At 41.3% G+C, this 22247-nt stretch overlaps 1 protein-coding gene across 1 annotated transcript in view; it reads right to left on the reverse strand.

Moving 5' to 3' along the window:
- Window positions 1-10021: 10021 nt before the first annotated feature.
- Window positions 10022-22247, reverse strand: part of LOC308373269 (putative E3 ubiquitin-protein ligase HECTD2) — a gene marked incomplete at both ends in the record, with an annotated part of 27351 nt that continues 15125 nt past the window's right edge. The window contains 6 exons of the mRNA XM_080848702.1: window positions 10022-10142; window positions 10618-10761; window positions 11187-11302; window positions 16812-16918; window positions 17080-17167; window positions 19019-19093. Coding sequence (XP_080704828.1) covers window positions 10022-10142; window positions 10618-10761; window positions 11187-11302; window positions 16812-16918; window positions 17080-17167; window positions 19019-19093 — 651 coding nt within the window. The remainder of the gene's footprint in view (window positions 10143-10617; window positions 10762-11186; window positions 11303-16811; window positions 16919-17079; window positions 17168-19018; window positions 19094-22247) is intronic.

Consider the following 22247-nt stretch of genomic DNA (forward strand, 5'->3'; position numbering starts at 1 on the left):
ATAAATTAATAATATTACAAATAAAAATAGCTTAGTTGCAAACATAGCAATGTTCTGTTGTACAGCTGGCAGAATATTTGGAAATGAGGTGGGCTTTTGAATACCGGGTTAATCCTTCAAGGCTATGTGTAGTGAGTTTGTCTGTCATGCATGTGTCTAAGTGTGTCAGTAAATATGGAATATGATGTCTGATACAATGTTTGTAGGCAGCAGTCCTGCAAAAAGGGGTGTAAAGTCTAAGATGGTGCCTTGTGTTATAGTTATGACAGGATGCATTTTGAATGAACATGTTCAGGAAATAAGCAGGGAGGTTATTGTTTAAGAACTTGTGGTAGAATTTCAGGCACTGTATTATGTAGATATCATCTAATTTTAATTGATTTAACCGTATGAAAATTGGCTCAGTATGCTCATTATATTTGCTTTTGGTGATGATCCTCATAGCTCGTTTCTGTAGATGTACCAGACGTGCCGGATTGAGACCCCATAATAGTACACCGAAATGCAGATGCGGAACTATTAGAGCATTGTACATAGTTATTAAAGTGGAACCTGGTAAAACATTTTTCATACGGTTCATTAGGCCGAGTGTACGAGAAATTTTGTTAGCAGTTTTGTCGGTGTGATGTTTCCAGCTTAGTGTCTCGAGCAGAGTTAATCCCAGAAAATTGAAACTTTCTACCTGTTCCAAGGGTTCACCATTGATCTTTAGGTCGAGGGTTATATTTGAGATATCTTTCTGTCTGAAATGGAAGAGCATAAACTTGGTTTTTTGGACATTCAGTGAGAGTCTGTTTATATTGAGCCATGTGGCAACCTTCTTAAGCTCATTGTTAATGGTTTCAGACAGGGCGTGTGTATTGAGCTGGTTATTGTCTAGTTGAAAAGAGCATATGGGGCTAACCAATGTGGTGTCGTCAGCATATAGTATGGCGCGGAAAGTTTGGCTCACTTTGTGAATATCATTCATATAAAGCAGAAACAAAAGCGGCCCCAGTATAGAGCCTTGTCGAACTCCTGTGCTGAGTGGTAGGACTGGGGATTTTGCTCCATTGAACTCTACATATTGTAGACGGTTTGTGAGATAGTCTTTAAACCAGTTTAGAGCGCTGTCCCGGATGCCATAATGGAATAGCTTATTTAACAGAATGTCGTGATTAAGCGTGTCAAACGCCTTTGTGGCTGGCAGATGTGGCTGGAGTGTAAGTCACACCCAAAAATGAGACAATACAGTAGGTACCGTACAAGAAGCCCAGAACAGTTGACACACCGTACATAAAGGCCACACACACACTACTCTCATCCCCTAACCTGGATGTGTTTCAGGAGGCAGAATAACATGTACTGGCACAGGCCCAAAAGCCTGGACAGACAGAGAGGGAGGGAATGAGGGGAAAGGAGAAAGAGAGAAAATGAGAGGCAGAAAAAGAGGCGTGGTGGTGGTGTGTGTGTGAGTGGGGGGTGCCATATATCTATTGGTCCAAGCATGGAGGGTCACTGCAAGGTGATGGAACGATCTGGCTGTGAATGATTGAGACCTGCTTAACTGATTTGCTTGATGAAAGATCTATATTGTCGTTGTTCATTTGATGCAAGATTAGCCACAGTCACTTCAAAAGCTATTTTGAGGGGTGGCTTTCTGTTTTGGGATACTTACCCACTTAACAAACTGCTTTAATGGACTATCATCAATTTAGCTCCACTGTGAAGAGCTTTGAAAAATGCCTTGGGACAGTGGAGGGATTTCCAAAAATAGCTCTACCTTATACCAAGGCTATGCGTTATCCTAAAATAGGCCCCTCTGCGCTAGAGATGTGTATTCTGCTCGCATGACTCACACGCGGAAATGGTGCCAAGAGCGAATCATGTCGCTCTATTTGCAGATTCATAAAATGTGCAATGCGATAAATTAGCAGTCTGGGTTTATAAAGCTTTCTTTCACTCTCTCTCTTTCTCTCCTCAGGCCCTCTGTGCTTGAGCAAACGATGTGTGGAGAGTAAACCACACACACATACACAGACAGAGATAGATACATACCTGTCAACCTGTTCTCCATTCATTATCACTTCCTAGCTATTGTTGTCTGTCTAAAATTAGACTTCTGTGAAAGTGTCCCCTTAATCAGACACACTCACACAAACACACACACTTGAGTTTCCATAGCAATTTGCAGTATATGGTATTAGATAAAAACTTTTTTTTTAAACGTCAAGTCAGAATTTGTATGATTTTGTTTACTTTAATTGTTTGCCCGTGCTCCATAGTTAAAGAAAGAAATGACAGTGATGTCACAGTGGATATAGTTTGAAGGTCACACTGCTGTGTCTGCTGTTTCATGGCCAGTTGCACTGTTCTCCACAAATTTCATGTAGAGAAAAATCTTGTGTGTCTGTGTTTGTGTGTGTATCAAAACTGTGACATTTACATCATGTGGTAACATTACGAAAGACTGATAACACTGATAAATCTGATTTACCCCTTTATAAGCAATCTGTAACTGCACTACAACAGGTCCAAAGGGTCTAAAAACGTAAGCAACCCTAACAGTTTTGTTCAAGTGAATTACAGAACAGCTGTTCTTTCATGGTCAAACACACAGAAGACAAAAGAGTAGCAGTGTTGCCTTTAGACCGAAATGTGTGGGTCTCTCTCTGTCTCTCTCTCACACACACAAAAACACTGTGACGTTGTGATCATCACTACAGATGAGTACGTGCTCTGACTGCCATCGAGCCTGGCTCTTTGGCGAGGCGGTCAGAGTGCATGTTTGGCACCCTGTAGACCGGGGTTAGAGTGCGGGTCGGGTGACCACCCTCTCCTTTCGCTACACACACACACACACACACACACACACACACACACACACACACACACACACACACACACACACACACACACACACACACACACACACACACACACACACAGTACTGCATTGGACAAGCTTTGCAAATGTGCCTGACAACCCCAACACCTTTTCCCTGCTGCAAATCCACAGGTGGGGGCCTGAAAAACATCCGGTCCTTTCACAAACAGTATAATTAATCTGAATTAAATTGTATTTATATAGCGCCAAAGCAATACAATTGTCTCAAGTTGTCCCTTAACAGAGCCCAGGGCCTGGACCCCTTTAGAGCAAGCAAAATGGCGACATCTGATATTGTGACAATATTTACACCACATTTACATTTTTCTATTTACATTATATTTATAATGTAAATGTAAATGTCATCTAATGGCAAGATTCAGTTAAACAATCGGTTTATTATCAAGCTCATTTCAGGCCTATGAAGCATCACAAATGTACTGACATGTTGCATCAGGCCAAGTGTTGTGTAATGTAGTGTGTTCTCCAAAAGCCAATAGACACTGACATGCCCCTGACAACCCAAGATCATTTCTCCTAGCCTATTTGTCTAACACACAAACTCACCCATTCACACCAATACACACACACAAAGAAGCATACTTGGGTCAAAAAGAACAGACTATTCTGTCATCCTCACACACTCAGACACAAACACAAACATGCACACTGGTAACAGACACGCACACTGACAACAGACAGGCGCACACACACACACACACACACACACACACACACACACTCACACACACACACACTTGGGTCAAGAAGAACAAACTATTCTGTCATCCTAACACACTCATCCTCATCCACTGAGTTACACTGACCTGTAGCCATGGTCTGCGCCCTGGCATAGTCTCAACATAGAGGTACCACTCCATCACACATCTAATAGGTCAGGCCAGAAGTAACACATAAACACACACACACTCATACAACAATAACAATAATAACACACACACACTCATACAACAATAACAATAATAACACACACACACACACACACACATACACACTCATACAACAATAACCATAATAACACACACACACACACACAGTCCTTAAAATCAAAGGTGAGTTCATCAGCTGGCAGTTACATAAATACTATGTGTGGTGTGTGTGTGTGTGTGTGTGTGTGTGTGTGTGTGTGTGCTGATGGCTCCTGGTGCCTGTGGCTTCAAACACAAGTGCAATCTGTTTGTTTACCTCCCTGGCTTCTGGGGTGAAAGCGAAGGGTAAACTAATCAGGTCAGCCAAGTTATCTAACGTAGCCATGTCAGTAATCGGACATTGCAAACATCAAGCATTCTGTTAAACAATCAAAACGCTAAGTTTAATACTGGAATAACAATCGATATGCTCAGATTAAAAATGGCATAACAATGTGAATGTTTGCTGATAACAAACGCAGTCCGATAATTAACATGGTTACGACATAGCATCTATTCATGCCCAGTTACACTGTTCTCCATACATTTAATGGTGAGAAAAATCTTCTGTGTGTGTGTGTATAAAACTTAGAATCAAAACTGTGACCTTTACATCATGTGGTAACATCACGAAAGACTGATAAATCTGATTTACCCTTTATAAGCAAGTTACTGCACTACAACAGGTCCAAAGGGTCTAAAAACGTAAGCAACCCTAACAGTTTTGTTCAAGTTAATTACAGAACAGTTGTTCTTTCATGGTCAAACACACAAAAGACAAAAGGGTAGCAGTGTTGCATTAAGACCGAATGTGTGGGTCTCTCTTTCTCTCTCTCTTACACACTCACAAACACACTATGACTATGTGATCGTCACTACAGATGAGTATGTGCTCTGACTGCCATGCCATTGAGCCTGGCTCTTTGGCGTTGGGGTCAGAGTGCAGGTTTGGAACCCTGTAGACCTGGGTTCTAGTCCGGGTGGCTTCTGGTGCATGTGTCTAATGTCCAGCCCATCAAACACAATCACAATCTGTTTGTTTACCTCCATGGTCTCTGGGGTGAAAGCGAAGGGTAAACTAATCAGGTCAGCCAAGTTATCTACAGCATCTATTGATAGCACTGGAATGAAACTTAAAGATCACGCAGTCAAGGTATGCTCAGCGCCAGTGACCTACATATTCCTGGGGAGCACGTAGCATTGCCTAGCTCCATCAACTCCACCATCAGGGGCATACAGCCCACAGGACGGCCATAACAGACATCCTCACCGACACATAAACAACAGTAGTAGATAAACACAAGGTCACTCAAGTTTAAACTTCAGCCTACTTTTTCCGTGACCCTGTGGCCATGAACTCATTCTCAGCCTTTGCCTCAGTTCTTCAATTTCATGACACTTTTAGCAAGACATTACACACATATTTCTTTGTTACTGTTACAGCCCTCTGCAGCCTTAATGGCCTAGCCTTCATCTGTTGACTAAATATATTTCAGTTTATTTTTTCATGCAAACTATTTTGTATTTGGTACATTCTACTGTACCTCTGAAGATAAGTTTTTTTAGGATTGCATAAACACTAAAATCAAAAGTACAACACAATTAGTACAGTTTTTACGATTAGATAAACACTAAAAAGTATTTAAAAGTATTACACAATTATCTAACCTTACACTCAAGGAGCAAAACATCGGCCCAGACATGTCAACCGCACACTTTTCGCAAAACAATACACAGTGATTTGCAAAAAACTAAACACACTTGTATACATTACACACAGAAGTATATCAAGATGTCACTTTCTTGCAATTCCAAAGCACTGACTGTCAAATTACCACACTAATGAGCCAATGGTTAAACAGAGGCATCAAGTGCGCAAACACATGATTGCTTAATTGTAAACACACCAGTTAAACCTGTTTTGTGTGTCTACAATTAACCAATCATGTGTTTGCACACTTGATGGCTGTGTTTAACCAAACGTGGTAATTTGACCCCATTTAATGTTTAATGTCTCTAAATAAATGTTTGACATCTGTTTTTTTGCTTCATATTTACAGTAATGGCTTTTCCTAATTTAATGGGGACAACTGGGTTAACCTAAAATGAACATGAGGATATGTGTTAAATTTCCTGTATTTACTTTTTAGGGAGTCAACAAACAAACTTAAAGTACCTGGCACAAAAGCTTGGGTAACATTTTTAATTATACATTTTTAAGTTTAAATGGCTGGGGTCACCCCAAGGATAAAAGATGTTTGTAAATTTGAAGGTAAAAGGAGGGTTAAGCACTATAGAAATGCAGCAGGTGAGTTCACCTGTATTCAACCAAAATGGAAGGAGTCAGAAGAAGAAGAGTAAGGGGGAGAAAGGGGGGAATCCACGTGGGAGGATTTTTTTCTCGATTGCTTACACACATTTAGCGAATCATGGGTCAACTTAATCTAATGCTCACATCTTCTTTGCACAGCAAGATTCTTATCCGGCGGATGGGTTAACTATTTCTCATTGCTTTCATACAAATCGTTTTGAGTTTTAACACACTTTTCAAAACAGTTAACACACTTTTAAAAATAGAACTCTTTAAACCACAAATAAGAGATACACAACAGCGACTTCACACAGAGGCTCTGGCTTAGGGGCCCCCTGAGCTAATTTGCCCTGGGCCCTGGGCCTGGCAGGCCCGTTTGGTAATCCATCCCTGCAAGCATGGATCAAAGATGCCGCCATCAACGACCTCAGCAAGGACTAGGACGAGGACAAGTAAGAGGCCGTGGTAGAGGTAGATTGGCCCCTGTCAGGGGACGTGACATTCGTCTAAGATGCTCTAATAAAATTAGGGCAACAGTCATTCATCACGTGGTCAATCATGACCTCTCCATGAGAGAGTCTGGCCAAAGGGTTCAGCCAAACCTGAGCCGTTATACTGTGCATCAATTGTTTGTACGTTCAGCAATGACAATGACACTTTGCTGGCCTTTACAGTCAATTTACTGTACTGTGTTTCACTGTATTTGCACTCTTGGCAACAAATATTTCTATACTTTTGTAAAGAATATTGCCACAATACAATGTAGTACTGTAGTTTCACTAAAGTAATTTATAAAATATACGGTAGAATTCTGATTACTCTATATTTACAGTATTTACAACCTATTGCACTATTATTACAGAATCAACACAGTGGCCCACACTTATGGCAGGGGGAGAATGTTCACTGGAGAACCGATTTGACCTTTTTACTGTATATTGAAATCTGTCATTTTGACTTGCAGTAAATACATGTAATGTGGAGAAATGAATGCAATAAATACTTTTGTGTCAGAATCTTTGGCATTTATTGCTCAGTAGAACAAATGTAAATCAATCTTTTATAGTATTTAGCAATACAAAAACAGAACTACAATATTTTACTGTCTACAAATTTTCAGATTTCAAATACTTTCTGACAGTATATTCCCTAAGTAAGAGTGCTCTGAGAAGTAGAATTGCTTAAAAGTGTTTTAGGTTTGCAACAGCAGTGTGTAACTGGTTCAAAATTAGTATAGTTATTACAAGAGTGTTTAATTTGCAAAGGATCTGAGGTGTTTTGCTAATTGGTTGTGTGGTTGTGCTAATTGTGTATTGTTTTGAAAACAAAAACCACACACTTAATCAATTGAGTAAGACTGTAAAAAAAAAGGCACTGCGTGTGTGCAATACTTTGACACTGTGTGCAGTTTTGTAAATCGTGTGTAGACTTTTGGAAAGTTTCCGTTTCAGAAAACGTTTGCAAGCAGTTGTAAGTTGTAAATCTGTAATGAAGGCGTTCTATGTTTTGTGAGGATAGACAGAAAAGAGGCTTAAAATGGTCTAGATAACGTCTGTGATTGATTCCATTTGTGAGAACAGCATAAGTTGCAGCATTCTGTGACCTTTAATCACAAGCTACCATTACAAAACTGTGATTATAACCGCGATTATCCACATGTAGTTTGTATGCAATCTCTCACTGCATTTCATCATCTTGTTGATCGCAGTAGGACATAACATGTACCAGCAGCAAGAGTAGTTATGTCTTAGTGAATGTGGTCTTGCATGGGTAAAGCTAAACCAAGACTTTTGGTATTCCATTTGGACTGGCTTCTTATTATTAGTGAAGATCTCTTTTTCTCCTGCCATTTTTGATCAAACTTTAGTTCCAGCTCATAGCTGTAACATTAAATGAATTGACTTGTTTAATATGTATCTTCTGATAGTATCACTGTGAAGCAGAGTAAACGACAAAACTTGCAGCAGAGAATGTTGCAACTGTCAAAGAGAAGCAAACTATCTTAGAAGCAAACTATCTTAAATACTTTTTAGGGTGTTTAGGGTTCCCAGCTGAAAGTAGCAAACACTCGTGTCAGACATCACACTGATGCTTGGTCGATGCTGGCTCTCCTTGCGTGAAAAGATGGTTAGAATAACAGAAAAGATGTCTGGAATAACATCCAAAGCTTCAGAAAAACATTTGATCAGATGAGACATTGACTGGGCTGGGCATTAGGATGATAAATATCATGTTTGATGATCACTGTAATAAAGCTTTTTAAAGAGCCACACAATCTGCTTCAGATATTTATGTTTAATGTTTCTACTGTAAGATAGGCAAACACACTTACTCATGGCAAACACACGTACTCATGGCACTAATAAATAAATACACAACTGCTTCCACATCCTGAAGCAAATCACATCTAAATAAAACATACTGACACAAATATACACAGACATAAAACGTCTCTCTCTAACACACACACACACTCACATTTAAACAAATACACGCACACGCACACACACACACACTATGGTTTTTTCTTTACTTGTAATGTTAAACATCCAACCCTTGCTTGTGTTGAACAGATATGATTGAAAGGGTGATATAAGACAATTAATCACTCAGTCAAGACTGCATTTGTTCTCAGAAAATGGTTACCAATGTCACTCTAGCCATCTGCTCCAGGCACTCTAGACATCTGCTCTTGGCAGGACCAAGTCCGAAATAGAATAGCACAAAAGAACACAATTCTTAAACTTTTTCATGCAAACCCTGGGAAACTAACATTGTGTTCTTATTGTTATCAGGTGTCGAAGTTAATTTTGTAATCTTGACATAGGACTAAGGCTGTTCTATGAGAAAGTGTAAGAGTGAGAGATAGCATGTGTTCAATTCATGAGCCACAACAAGCCACGGCATTGATTACTACTCCGTTTGGTCCTGTGTTCCTGTAGGTCATAGTGGGTCAGTGTAGGGTCATCTTATCTTTAGTGAATCAGTGTGTCTGAAGGCTTTCAGGCCAGCTAGGCAGAAGCCCATTTGATCAATCTGATCAGAGGTCAGAGATAAAATGATGACGTAAATGACCTGGACTAGAATGATAATACACTGTCTGTCCATCCACTGTCCTGACATTCCTCTGCATCTACCCAAGCAGGAGAACCTCCACTTCAGCCTAGCTACAACTATTTTAAGCCGTTTCTGTTTAACTCTGTCCTTCTCCCCCTCACACACACACACACACACACACACACAGAGACACATACACACAAACACCTATGCACCAATGCTTGCATATACACACACGCAACAATGTGTGCACACACACACAAACACCCATGCGTGCACACACACACACACTCGTGCACCAATGCGTGCACACACACACACACACACACCAATGCAATGTGTGCACACACACACACACCAATGCGTACACACATATACAGAATATAGCATGTTTGTAAATACCTCAATGTTTGCCATATTGCTTTATTTCCAAACCGCACACAAAGCTGACCTATTTGTGTGTATAGAGAAAAGATCACTTTTTCAATCTACCAAACACAAATAAGCACAGTTGAACACAAGCCTAACCAGACCTGTTGGATAAGCCATGAGAGACTATATTCTTCAACCAGCAAAGGTGCCTATGATTGCTCAATATAGCAAAGCTAACTTAGATATACGTATAGGATTGACAATTGCCTGTAGGACTGAAAAATACAAACACTGCAATATATACATACACACTGTACACACACACACACACACACACACACACACACACACACACACACACACACACACACACACACACACACACACACACACACACACACACACACACACACACACACACACACACACACACACACACACACAACCACACACACACACACACACACACACACACACACACACTCATTACTCCAGCCCAAAGCCCTCTGCATTGGAGATGGCAATGGTGAGTTTGTGTTTCAGCTCTTTCCTGCTCTTATAGGGGGGAAGGCAGATCTGGTTGAAACAGGTGTGTGAGATGGGCAACCTAAGGCAGATGGAGAGAGATGAGAGAGGGGAGAGGGATAGGGAGAGAGAGATAAGACAGAGAGAGAGAGATGAGAGAGAAAGACAAATAAAGAGAGAAGTCAGACATATGGTCATGTTAACGAAGTGTCATCAGTCAGTACATGTAGCCTGTGGCCTCTATCTTTGAAAATATCATCATGTCATATATCATATACTATAGGGTATCATACAGCAGTTGTATCGTATCATATCTCATCTTACTGTATTGTATCATATGCATTGTATGGTATAATATCACATCACATCACATCATATTGAAGAGAACAGCTGTGTATGTGATTATGATTAAGATAGCTGCTTACTCCTGTTCTGTGTCATAGACCTTGAGTCGCCATTTGTAAAACTGTCCAGTGTATGGTATGCAGCATACAGTCCTATCACTCCAAAAGTGTGTGAGTGAATTAGAGTGAGGGAAGATGAATGCAAACACACACCAGTCAGTGGAGACATCGATCTTGGAGATTTTGAAGTTGAGGTGAGCCATGCCACCCACCGGCACGCGGTCACTTCCTGTGGCAAAGTGAAGTAACTTCCTCTGTAACTCTACAGAAAAGGCCAGCACCACTTCCCAGAAACACCTAGAGCAATGAGAAACATAAGGGACAGCCTGTTCCATCATCACAGCCAAGTAAAGTCAAGCCAAAGGTTTCATTTGGCACGTACACATTAAACAGGGTAGTGGCAGAGAAATGACTCCCCACTTTATAGTGACACAGCATAACAAAAAGTATAAGAATATTTGTTTAAATCATACAAAAGGGCTGTTGGCAAAATTCTGGAGCTTTTGCAGTGTATTGTGACTATGTATTGTGTGTTTTACAGTAAAGGACATTGAAGGTACTGCATGTAAAAACTGTGAGTTCCTGTGCAAAAAAACCTGTCCTATCCCATTGAAAGGCAAAAAGCCCCAAAACAAATCTTTTAAATGTAGGTATTAGATCATTAGTTGAAGTCTGAGTTGGAAAGTGAATGTCTGGAGGTATCAGTGTCAGGTGTTTCTGACCGTATGGTGGTGTCGTTCCTGTTGTAGCCCTCGTACTGGACTTCTTTCTGCAAGGCCAGCATATCCAGGTCCAGACTTCCACACACCAGGACCTCCACCTCCTCAGGCCGCAGCAGCTGTACACACACACACACACACACACACACACACACACACACACACACACACAAACACACAAACACACAAACACACACACACACACAAACACACAAACACACAAACAAACAAACACACACACACAACCATACACACACACAAACACACACCCACATGCACACACACAGACACACACACGAATGAGCGTGTAGACAAGAAAATGTACAGACACACCAAAAGGAATGACCATGGCACCATTCCTCCACCCACCCAAAATAAATGTGTTTCCTCATTTCTGTCGGATGCATCTGCAGGAGATGAGCGCTATGGACATCTGCTTTCTCTCCCTTCTTCCCTGTTATGTAAGCAAGACCATTTAAGCTTTGAGGCTGTTTGCAAGTATGTGAATGAGTGCAGTGTGTGTGTGTGTTTGAGTGTGTGTGTGTGTGTGTGTGTGTGTGTGTATGCATTTATGGTGTTGTGTGTGTGTGTGTGTGAATGCATCTGTGTGTGTGTGTGTGTGTGTGTGTGTGTGTGTGTGTGTGTGTGTGTGTGTGTGTGTGTGTGTTTGAGTGTGTGTGTGTGTGTGTGTGTGTGTTTGAGTGTGTGTGTGTGTGTATGCACGTATGGTGTGTGTACATCTGTGTGTGCAACTGTGATGTAAATGCACTAGGGGAAACTAAAGTGGAGGGGAGCAGAATAACGAGTGAAAGTAATGAAAGTCAGGGGTTTATGATTATGGCTACAGATTTGGCTCTCCCCTCTCTGGCTCCACTCCTGAAGCCAGACAAGGCATTGAATGTGCAGCCTGACCCACTTACAGGGTGCTGGGTGAACATTAATGCCAAACTCAGTCTGATCTGCAAACACACCCCCTCAGTTCCATAGTGTGACTTTGCCCAGTGGCGCTTTGGAAGGACATACAGGTGAAGGAAGGTCTGGGGTTTGTGTCATCACCACAAATATTGTTGCGGAAGAGAGTATGTACACACGCACACACGCACACACACAGGCAGGTACACACACACACACACACACACACACACACACACACACACACACACACACACACACAAACACACACACACACACACACACACACACACACACACACACACACACACACACACATAAACGTATACACACACACATGCACGTACACACACACACACACACAACAGTGTACAGCTGGAAATTGAATAGAATAGAACAATAAAATAGAATAGAAAATCTGCCAATTTTCTGCAACCGTCACTCTTGTGTTCCAGTGGCAAATGACGTTAGTTTGAGTTATTAGCTTAAGTTATTGTTTTACAGCAAAAGGCTAAGTCATCATTAAAAACCCTTTTGCCAGTAATGTCACTGAAAACCACATGCTGTTGTACAGTGAAGCTGGTCGACTGCACAACTTTGGAGAAAAAGCCGTATCTGAGACTGCCATATCTTTTCAAGCACACAATTGCTATTTCAACATTGAATCAATATTGTTAATGTCTTGAGTATATTTTCTGTTCATTGTGTATGGTTTTGCATGCATAAAAATACCATATGATTTTCCATCGGAATTATGACATTTTCTGACTGATTCCAAACTTTTTAATACAGTATCTTTTGAATATCTGACCCCATTTCTCTATCTCATTCCTTCTCTCCATTGGCAAGGCTGAAAGGACTTTTCATAGTCAACCTCTTAGTGTGTTTGACACAGTGTCATAAAAATACACACACACACACACACTTAGGGAGAGAAAGTGAGAGACGAGAGCGAAAGAGTGAGAGACGAGAGCGAAAGAGAGAGAGAGAGAGAAAAAAAGAGAGAGAGAAAGAGAGAGGGAGAGGAACTATCTGGATGTCCCATTGAGCATTCTTTAGTTCATTTATCAACCAAAGGCTCTCCAGAGGCCGACACACAAGCACACACACACACACACACACACACACACACACACACACACACACACACACTCACACACACACACATACACACACACACACACACCACACACACACACACACACACACAAACACACACACACACACCAACAAACACGCACACATGCACGCACACACACACACACAAACACACACACACACACACACACACACACACACACACACACACACAAATATGATAATGACAATCTCTCTCCCTCATCTCTAACCCAATTCAATTCCTTCATATTGGTTCCCTCTCCCTTTCTCTCTGGCTGCTCGCTGTCTGTTGTTCTCTCAAAGCACAAAACATATGCACAATCATCTACACGTACATGCATGCATACACACAAAGACACACACACATATATCCTGTACATCCATCCATTCATCCATCCTTACATCCATAAAAACAAAACAACACACACACACACACACACACACACACACACACACACACACACACATAAATACATACATACATACATACATACATACATACATACACAAGCAAGCAAGCACACACACATACTGTATATACATACATACATACATACATACAGTACTGTGCAAAAGTTTTAGGCAGGTGTGAAAAAATGCTGTAAACTAAGAATGCTTTCAAAAATGGAAGTGTTAACAGTTTATTTTCATCAATTCTTCATAAATTAACAAAATGCAGTAAAGGAACAGAAGAAAATTCTAAATTAAATCAATATTTGGTGTGACCACACTTTGCCTTCAAAATAGCATAAATTCTTCCAGATACACTTGCGCACAGTTTTTGAGGGAACTCGGCTGGTAAATTGTTCCAAACATCTTGGAGAACTAATCACAGATCTTCTGTGGATGTAGGCTTCCTATAATTCTTCTGTCTCTTCATGTAAACCCAGACAGACTTGATGATGTAGAGATCAGGGCTCTGTGGGGGTCATACCATCACTTGCAGGACTTTCTGTTCTTCTTTAAGCTGAAGATAGTTGTTAATGACATTGGCTGTATGTTTGGGGTTATGTTCCTGCTGCAGAATACATTTGGTGCCAATCATACGCCTCCCTGATGGTATTGCATGATGGATTAGTATCTGCCTGTATTTCTCAGCATTGAGGACACCATTCATCCTGACCAAATCTCCAACTCCACATGCAGAAAGGCAGCCCCAAACTGGAAAGGAACCTCTACCATGCTTCACTGTTGCCTGCAGACTCTCATTATTGTACCTCTCTCCAGCCCTTCGGCGAACAAACTGCCTTCTTCTACAGCCAAATATTTCTAATTTTGACTCATCAGTCCAGAGCACCTTCTGCCATGTTTCTGCACCCCAGTTTCTATGTTTTCGTGCTTAGTTCAGTCACTTGGCCTTGTTTCCTTGTCGGGGTAGAGCTTTTTGGCTGCAACTCTTCCATGAAGACCACTTCTGGCCAGACTTCCCCGGACAGTAAATGTCTGTACCTGGGTACCACTGGTTTCTGCCAGTTCTGAGCTGATGCCACTGCTTGAAATCTTCCGATTTCGAAGGTAAATAAGCTTGATGTGTTTTTCATCAGCTGCATTAAGTTTCCTTGGCTGACCACTGGAAGAATGCAGAATAACTATGTTGTGTCTTGTTGCTTTGCTCAGTCTTACCATGTAAATGGATACAAAATAAACATTTATTGTTTACATTTTTCAAAGCATTCTTAGTTCATAGCATTTTTTCACACCTGCCTAAAACTTTTGCAGAGTACTGTACATACATACATACATACATACATACATACATCATTACATACATACAAACATACATGCAGGCAAGCAAGCACACACACACACACACACACACACACACACACACACACACACACACACACACATATATACATACATACATACATACATACATACATACATACATACATACATACATACATACATACATACATACATACATACAGTATACAATAGACGTGAATCCACCCCTGTGTAAATCAATATAGCGTCAAAATGAAATGTCAAATTAAGGGTTTTAATTAAAAGTATAAAAGGTGCCATAGTAACACTAATCAGAGCCGCAGTGGGGGTCCCCCTTAAATGATGCCACAGCCAGAACGCTACGTGCTGCAGACTCAACACAAGGTTTATCAATGGAAATGTCAGTATCAAGGACATTGCTAACCTCTATTGACGGCATCTATTGACTTTGGCACAAAACTGCACGATTAAACTAAAAGCCTGATGAATATTGGTTGCACATTCTTTGGTCAGATGAGACCAACATGAAGTTGTTCGGCTCAGATGGGGTCCAGCATGCTTGGGGTGAATCTAGCCAGGGCTACCACAGTCAATGCATAGTCCTGACAGTCAATGCATAGTCCTGACAGTAAATGTATATTGCTGACAGTGATGATATAGGAATGCCAGAACGCAAAGGGTGTTTGGGAGATGACATTTATAGATGGCACCATTAAGGCCTGTGGACATACCAATACTGGCTGACAAGATGACTCCAGAGATGTCTCCAAAAGCTTGGCAGAAGAGGTATATTCCAGCATGATAGTGATCCAGCCCACACAAAGATTTTCATAAGAAGAAAAATGTTAATACTATGACCTGACTAAGAATGTTGCCTATCTTGAATCCAATAGAGCACCTGTGGGGTATTTGAAAGAGAAAGGTAGAGCAAAAAACCCCTCCAGCAAAGAGCAGCTGTAAAAAAAAAAATTCTGAAGAATTGCACAACAACTCTCCAGAAATGTGTGCAACACTGATATCCCCCATTGAGTATTGATTCTGTCATCCAAAATAAAGGTAGACATATGAAGTATTGAAAAGGATTTGATTCTCAGTAATGAAAGGTGTACTGACATTTATTGCATTGAGTTCCTACTTCCAACAGAGGCCTGTGTGTTTGGGTCCCAGTCGTGAGCTGTCTCTGGGCAGCAAAGTGGGTTACTATAGGATATGTGGCACACACCCAACAAACACTCTTTGTGTTTCAGTCTGTGACATCACTGGATCGGGCTGTTATCAGAATCATGCTGCTGTGCTACAAATGCATGTGCACACACTCACCTCACACACACACACACACACACACACACACACACACACACACACACACACACACACACACACACACACACACACACACACACACACACACACACACATATACACACACACACACACACACACACATACAAATAAAGTGTGTATATGTGTGTGTGTGTGTGTGCGTGTCTGCCTGTGTGTTATGTGTATGCATGTGTTTTTGTGTGTGTGAATGTCTGTCTGTGTCTGTGTTGTGTGTTTGTGTGTGTGTCTGTGAGCAAGTGCGATTACATATCCAATAAGTGCACAGATGCACTCACGTGCGCTATGTGTATTTGCATGATCTAGGTAAAAGTAAGAACAAAATTATCAAAATCTGGAAGAGATCAAAAGCCATTCAGTTCAAACAGCTCCCCCCAGCACCATCACAAATGAAGCAGCCTAAAGCCTACACTTCTGAGACAGACCAGAGAGGCAGCCTGGGGTCAGTGTCAGGGATGGGGCTGAAATAAATCCAATCAGATTGCAGTGAGCAGATCTTAGGCCAAGAGGAGGACTTGCGGCACTCACCATCAGCGCGCCTGACGCACATACTCCGTGGAAGCCGTAATAGAAGGCAGCAAACTGCTTATAAATGCTCTTATTGAGGAGGAAATCCACATACAGCTGCACATACTCTATAAGAATCACACAGACAGGAGAGAGACAAGGAGGGGATGACAGAGGGAGAGCATTGAAATGAATTTGGGCTTTGGTCAGGCCATTTCCTGTGAGATGCCAACATTCTTTTAGGCTTTTATGCATTGTTTTTTCTCAAGGTCACCTGAGGGTCACAGACCTTTTCGGTTGAGTTTGGTAACAGGGATCTTTTCTCCACTTGTCTTCAAGTTGTATGACTTCACCACTCCCAACTCCTCCTGAAACACCTGACACATTCAAACAAAACAAACAAACATTTCACAAGGATAGAGGATGGACGACAAGACATTCTGGTATGTGCTGACGTCAAGTGTTTAGATGCCATTCCCTAATTTCATGAAGTAGACTCAAGGTGGAGGGTCACATAGTGTCATAAAGCATCACTGGTTCACTGATTCATTGACCAACTGATTTGACTGTCTATTTAATTTAATTCGACTCTGACTGCCACAGTGTCTAGTTTCTACACACCAAATAATATTTACCCTTCTTGAAAGGTTTTAGACAGAGAATTAAAACAATAAAAAACTAAATATTTTACTTTGCTGCATATCCCAAAGTGGTAAATTTCCTAGAGTTTCCCAGAATTCCACTTTCCATGTCGCCATTATGCTTGCTCTAAGGGGGTCGAGGCATTGGGATCTCTGAAGCGCCTTGGGACAATTTGACTGTTAGGCGCTATATAAATATTGAATTGAATTTAATCTTCAGCATGAGAATAAAAGCCAGGGACTCACCTCTTGTTCCTAACCTAAACAAGATCAGGCCCATCAGATACCCTAGACATGTATGCGCCCCACTACACACAGTTATTAATAACACTCAAACACACACACACACACACACACACTCAAACACTTTCAATACCATTTCAAGAGTGCTAAAACAACCGTGTAGACATCCAGTATGTACAGTATACAGCATACTGTATGTGCACATGGCACGTTTGTTTTGAAATCACGTGAACACACCAACTTCTGTCAAACTCCGGAGCAGTAAACTGAGGTAATAAGTAACCCTAATGGAGACCGTATATGATCCCTCAGCTTGTATGATAAAGACTGTAAAGTCAATAATGCGTTTGGACTTTTTGTATGTGAAGGCCAACTGGGCAGATGGACATAGGCAAACAAAACAGTCCAACACAGATGACTGGCTTATGTGCAACATTAAACCTTACTTTGATTTATAAATTGATGTATACAATAGATGGGATTCAAACCTATAAAACTTCTGATTCTATGGTCAGTCAGTTATATGTTATATATATGTGTGTGAGGCTTCAGACTATTCTCATATGGAGCACACCTTAATTTAAAATAAGGATCACTCCGAGGGAAACAAATTACCATTAGCCACAACTCAATTCAAATTCCAGTGATATTATTAACAGGGTGGGAGTGAGTCAACAGTGAGTCAGCATATGAAGCCACTGGTAACGGAACAGCTAATGATCAGGGACGCATCTGCCTGAGGACAGCAAGGGGGAGATAACATATGATACAATCCGAAAGGTTCACTTTACTGTAAGTAGGAGACTATGACTTCACAAAGACTAATTTTCATGTGCACGCTATATGAATCAATGACTGGGGTAATTCATTATTTAGACTTCACCACTCTAGATTAAAATAAAAATGATGTGTCATGGAATGGAAAGCAGTACAGTTATCCCGTTGGTCAGGTCTCAGTCACGCAACAGGCATCTCACAGCACTGCGATACCAGTCTGATTGTGAGTGTGTGTGTGTGTGTGAGTGTAAGTGCATGTGTGTGTGTGAGTGTGAGTGCATGTGTGAGGAGTGCACGTGTGTGTGTGTGTGTGTGTGTGTGTGTGTGTGTGTGTGTGTTTGTATGTGTGTGTGTGTGTGTGTGTGTGTGTGTGTGTGTGTGTGTGTTTGTGGCTGTGTGTGTGTGAGTGCACGTGTGTGTGTATGTATGTGTGAATGTGTGTGTGAGCAGGCACACAAGTGTGTGTGTGTGTGTGTGTGTGTGTGTGTGTGTGTGTGTGTGTGTGTGTGTGTGTGTGTGTGTGTGTGTGTGTGTGTGTGTTCGGGAGCATGTGGAAGTAACTCTCACCTGGAAAGTCAAATAAAAATCCTCTTCAACGTTGCCCTCATAGTCGAGCAACTCACTGAGCCCATGCGCAAGATCCTGTTAAGAGACAAGGCATTTCTTATTAGCTCGTAATGCAGAGCTATCAGATAAGGTGGTGTGAGCGAGCCTAGTGGGGCAGACCCTGAGCATTCTGTGGAGCCAGTGAAGAAAGGGGTCAGATGTACAGGAGAACAGAAATGCTGAGTGGCATTGAGAGAGGATAGGTAGAGTGAGTTAGTCCTTAGCAAATGCACTGAGGTGTGTGTGTGTGTGTGTATGTGAGAGAGAGCGTGTATGCACGTAATGTAGTATATGTCTGTGTGTGTGTGTGTGTGTGTGTGTGTGTGTGTGTGTGTGTGTGTGTGTGTGTGTGTGTGTACACAATCTGTTTGTGTCTACACTAGGGGTGGGTATTGCCAAAGAAGTTACGATTCGATTCGTATCACGATTCACATGCCACGATGCGATTCTATCACGATGCATCGCGATACTTGAATTATTGCGATGCATCGCGATGCATTGTGAATTTTCACTGAACACTGTTAGAAAAAAATTAAGCCATTACCAGTGGCTGACTGGCTGTGTATGATCTGGATAGTGTGTTCAATTGATAACTCAAAGCAACTCAATTCATACATAGCTGTATTTATTGAAACGACTTTTGGAGGTTACTTAACACAAATATTATTATTACTGGATACACTTCATGTTTTGTTTATGAATGACTTGTCGCAGTATCGCGCGGCCGGAAATGCTTGATGTTCGCCAACCATTCATGCAATTTTAATTATTCATTTTTTTTTTTGTTTTTTTAATTAATAATCGATACTTGGCGTCAACAATCGATGCAGCAGATCGTGAAAATTAGAATCGCGATGCATCGTCATGACGATTATTTGGCACACCCCTAGTCTACACTAGCCTCAAAATGTGAGCAGTGGCATCCAGAGACACTGTTGCTATCTGACTAACTGCACCCAGATACCTACACCGACAACACATGAGCAATAGTGGGAGAATTTGATCACAATGAAACCTTGTGAAAGCACCTGTTTCATAACCATCTGGGTAAACAAATCGGCACAAAGTGATGCTATGTGTGTGCGTCAGTCAATAAACTAATACAAGCATCAAGACCTGTGTGTGTGTATGTGTGTGTGTGTGTGTGTGTGTGTGTGTGTGTGTGTGTGTGTGTGTGTGTGTGTGTGTGTGTGAGGGGGAAAAAGACAGAGTTAAACGGAAACAGCCAAAAAGAGTAAAGGTCTAGGCTGAAGTGGATTGCACTCATGAGGTTTTCCTGCTTGGGTAGATGCAGAGGAATGTCAGGACAGTGGATGGACAGACAGTGTATTATCATTCTAGTCCAGGTCATTTACGTCATAATTCTATCTCGGACCTCTGATCAGATTGAACTGCACCCAGATACCTACACCGACAACACATGAGCAATAGTGGGAGAATTTGATCACAATGAAACCTTGCGAAAACACCTGTTTCATAACCATCTGGGGAAACAAATATCAGCAAATATCAGCTATGATAGCTATGTGTGTGTGTCAGTCAATAAACTAACTAATACAAGCCTCAAGACCTGTGTGTGTGTATGTGTATGTGTATGTGTGTGTGTGTATGAGTATGTGTATGTGTGTGTGTGTGTGTGTGTGTGTGTGTGTGTGTGTGTGTGTGTGTGTGTGTGTGTGTGTGTGGTAGTGTGGGTGTATGCGGTTGTGTTTGTGCACTTGGGCAAAGCTGCACTTGTCAGTCATGTTTCCCCAGTACCCTGTACACACTGGCCCTGGCTGTGGTACGTGTCAGGGGCATGTCTATGGAATAGTGATAATGCCAGCGCTGCCACTGCTAGGGCCTGCTCCAAAAAGTGGCCAAACCAGATACATAAGCACTAAACCCCTCACGTTCACATTATGTAACCCCATCTTTTTCTGGAGAAACACATGGTTGAAGCTTGAGGCAATGCAAGTTTAGCTCATGCAGTCTCGCCAGTGAACATACTTTAGAGGATTATGAACGCTTATGAGTAATGCTTATTCTTAACTAGAAAAAAAACACTGCATAACTACTACATTGGCACATCAAACAGTGCATTAACAACCCTGTCTGCATTCTGTATCTTTCTGATTGAAAAATACCCCTGTCAGTGCATCTTTCTTTTAGCAGACTTCGTCACGCAAACATTTTCCCTCTTCTCCTTTTCTTTTTAGAGGCAAAAACAAACATGGTTACTTGGTGAAGACTGAAAGACCTGCACTGTCACAGATACACCACCAACAAACTATGCCAAAACTTGATCTCTAGCGCCCCCTGCTGTAGGAGGTTGATGATACAGCACAGACTGATGTAATGTGACTTGCAATTTACAGTATCGTACACAAACACCCGCCTCAATGGTATGAGTGCAGGGTCATCACCTCTGGGCAGTCCCTGAACTCTGACTGCTCAGTGAAGAAGAAGGAGGCCTGTGGTCCCTGAAGATGTGCTATATACATATGTTCTGTCAAGTTCAATCTCAGAGGATTAATACCTCTGCTTATACACATTATTATTACAATTACATTCGCCTATATAAAAACATACATCAATGACAGAGTATCAAAAAAACGCATCCAGAGCTGTCCACATTAGGCCCACAATCATCAACGATGCCTCCCACTCTAAAAGCATCATTGCACTCATGATGGCACTGTTTACTGTTCTTTATTGAACATGAACCACCTACACTGTTCAAATGTTATTTTACATATAACCAACTGTACATATGTTGTTTATACTGTGCATACAACCCCTGCACTTGCAATCTCCATTCTACAACTCCATTCCACTTCTCTATAAATAATATTTGTAAATTGTAACTCTCCACTGTCCATCACTGTACATATTGTAAGATATATCATCAGTTGTACTGCATTACTTACTTTTCCTGCACCTGTAAATAATACTATATTTTTGCATTTCTGGTTAAATGCTAACTGCATTTCATTGGCTTTGAGCCAGTACTGTGTACCAAGACAATAAAGTCAAATCTAATCTAGTCAATGGTGACATGGTGAACCTGACAAGAAACCACGCTAGAGCTCAATTGTGTGTTTTCTGTATTACTCACAGGTCAGACAGGGACAAGCAGTTGTCAACAGCTGGTGATCTGGCCTTGATATTTCGGTCCCAAGAGCACTGTTCATTGTTGCCGCAGTGTAAT

This window comes from Sprattus sprattus, assembly GCF_963457725.1.
Source record: "Sprattus sprattus genome assembly, chromosome: 12".
NCBI classification, from domain to species: domain Eukaryota; kingdom Metazoa; phylum Chordata; class Actinopteri; order Clupeiformes; family Clupeidae; genus Sprattus; species Sprattus sprattus.